At 62.2% G+C, this 1,821-nt stretch overlaps 1 protein-coding gene across 1 annotated transcript in view; it reads right to left on the bottom strand.

Moving 5' to 3' along the window:
• The window catches only part of UCK1 (uridine-cytidine kinase 1), a 5,254-nt gene extending 3,468 nt beyond the window's left edge, over positions 1-1,786 (bottom strand). Inside the window, 5 exon segments of the mRNA XM_010856788.1 lie at positions 72-166; positions 257-399; positions 561-657; positions 1,511-1,673; positions 1,675-1,786. Coding sequence (XP_010855090.1) covers positions 72-166; positions 257-399; positions 561-657; positions 1,511-1,673; positions 1,675-1,722 — 546 coding nt within the window. The 5' untranslated portion in view covers positions 1,723-1,786.
• Between the last annotated feature and the right edge of the window lie 35 nt (positions 1,787-1,821).

The raw sequence follows: 1,821 nt of genomic DNA, 5'->3' as shown, positions 1-1,821 counted from the left end.
CACAGAACGGGCACCAGGGGGCCTTCTGACAAGGGGGGAAAGGAGGTCCCTGGGCAAGCGGAAGGCGGTACCGGCAGGCAGAACTCCTCGAAGGCTGGCTTGACGAAGGTGGTGTACTGCGTCAGGATCTGCTCCAGGTCCCGGCCCCGCTGCACATCCCGGAGAACTGCGGTGACAGGAGAGAGCAGGGGCCTGCAGATGTGGGGGTGCCTAGGGCCGGGCTGGCCAGGGGCAGAGGGGCCCACGTCCACCTTACCTCTCCGAGACAGCCTGACGTCGGAGTCGGTGTCCACGAAGAGGCGCAGGTGGAACATGTCCCGTATCTCCTGGCTGTAGAAGACCAGGATGCCCTCGAACAGGACCACGTCTGCGGGGTAGACCACCGTGGTCTCCGCGAGCCTGCGGGGTAGGCCAGGGGAGAAGCCTGCCGTCAGCATCAGACCCTGGGCACGGATGAGGGAGGCTGTCCTGGGAACCAGTGGGGCACAACCCCAGGGTGGGAGGGGTGTCCTCACCAGCCCCCCGCACACAGCCCCCTTCTCCCAGAACCACCCGCTTACCTTGAGTGTGTCACAAAATCATAGGTGGGGACCTCGACCGTTTTGCCCTCCACGATGTTTTTCAGAGTCCTGTGCATCAAATCGTTATCAAAAGCATCTGCGGGGATGGAACAGAAGGCAGGGCAAGTCCTTATGCTGAGAACTCGCTCTGCCCTGGGGTCTGCTGGGTGCGGGTGCTGCCAACGACCCTAAGGAACATCTGGCCCGGAGGAGCCCCCACGACTTCCATCTGCAGGGCCCTCTGCAAACCACAGGCTGGACCTGTCCTCGCTGCCCCGGGGCAGTGCCACTGCCTGGGCTGCTGTCCCACCCACAAGTCTGAACACACGGATCTCCTGATCAGCCAGTTCTGGGAGGTAGGTGAGCTAGGCATCTTGCTTCTAGTTCTGAGAAATAACACAGACTAATGCTTCTGGGACCTTCTTCCCATGTGTGCCCTGGGAAGGAATAAAGACGGGAGCCAGCCACTGGGCAGAATCGTCTACTAGCAGCAGGGAGGGGCAGCATGGCTATCCCCCTCACCCACCCCCTCTCCACCTGTTCCCCTGGCCCCTGACCAGACCAGGAAAGGGAGCTTCAAGGCCTCTGGTTCTCGTTCACCCACTGCTGGCCTCTCGAGGACTCTGCCCCAGTGGAAACAGTCTGCATAGCAGGCCCCTGATAGCATGAAGGCATTTAGGTTTCTCCATGACCACAACTGTGGCAGAGCAGTGGGCCTGAAGACCCTTCTGAGCTGCAGACTCCCTGACCGGCTCTCCAACCGATGGAGCCTGGAGCTCCTGCAAGGCCCAGAGCACATAGGAGAGACCCCGGGCTTAACCCCCAATCCGCTCCACAGAGGTTTAGCCACGGACCACCTGGGGCCACTTCCCCATCCACGGCCAACTCTGGACCCAGTCTCAACGGTCTGCCCTTCTCCCCCACTCCCTCCCAACCTTCAGAGCCTCTACCTGGGTGGTCGAAGTTGTACTGTCCCTTCAAGGCCTTGGCCTTCTGCTCCGCGGTCAGGACCTTATAGAACCTGTCTTGGCTCAAGATGACCAGCTTGCGCTGCCGGTGATCCACTTCATTCTGTCCCAGCAGCTCCATGATCTTCTCGCACACAGTGGACTGGGAAACACACAAACAGGAGCCCCGCCTGGAGACGCCCACCCCGGCGCATCAGCTCCCGAGCGGCCGCGAGGTCAGCGGCTGCGCCTGGCGGGGAGGGCGCTGGGGTGCACCAGTAGAGGCAACGCGGACCCGGAGGCCACGAGCGGCC

Source organism: Bison bison, unplaced genomic scaffold, assembly GCF_000754665.1.
Source record: "Bison bison bison isolate TAMUID 2011002044 unplaced genomic scaffold, Bison_UMD1.0 scf7180017864375, whole genome shotgun sequence".
Lineage (NCBI taxonomy): Eukaryota > Metazoa > Chordata > Mammalia > Artiodactyla > Bovidae > Bison > Bison bison.
The sequence above is the reverse complement of the archived record's forward strand: the minus strand, read 5'-3'. Positions and strand labels throughout refer to the sequence as shown.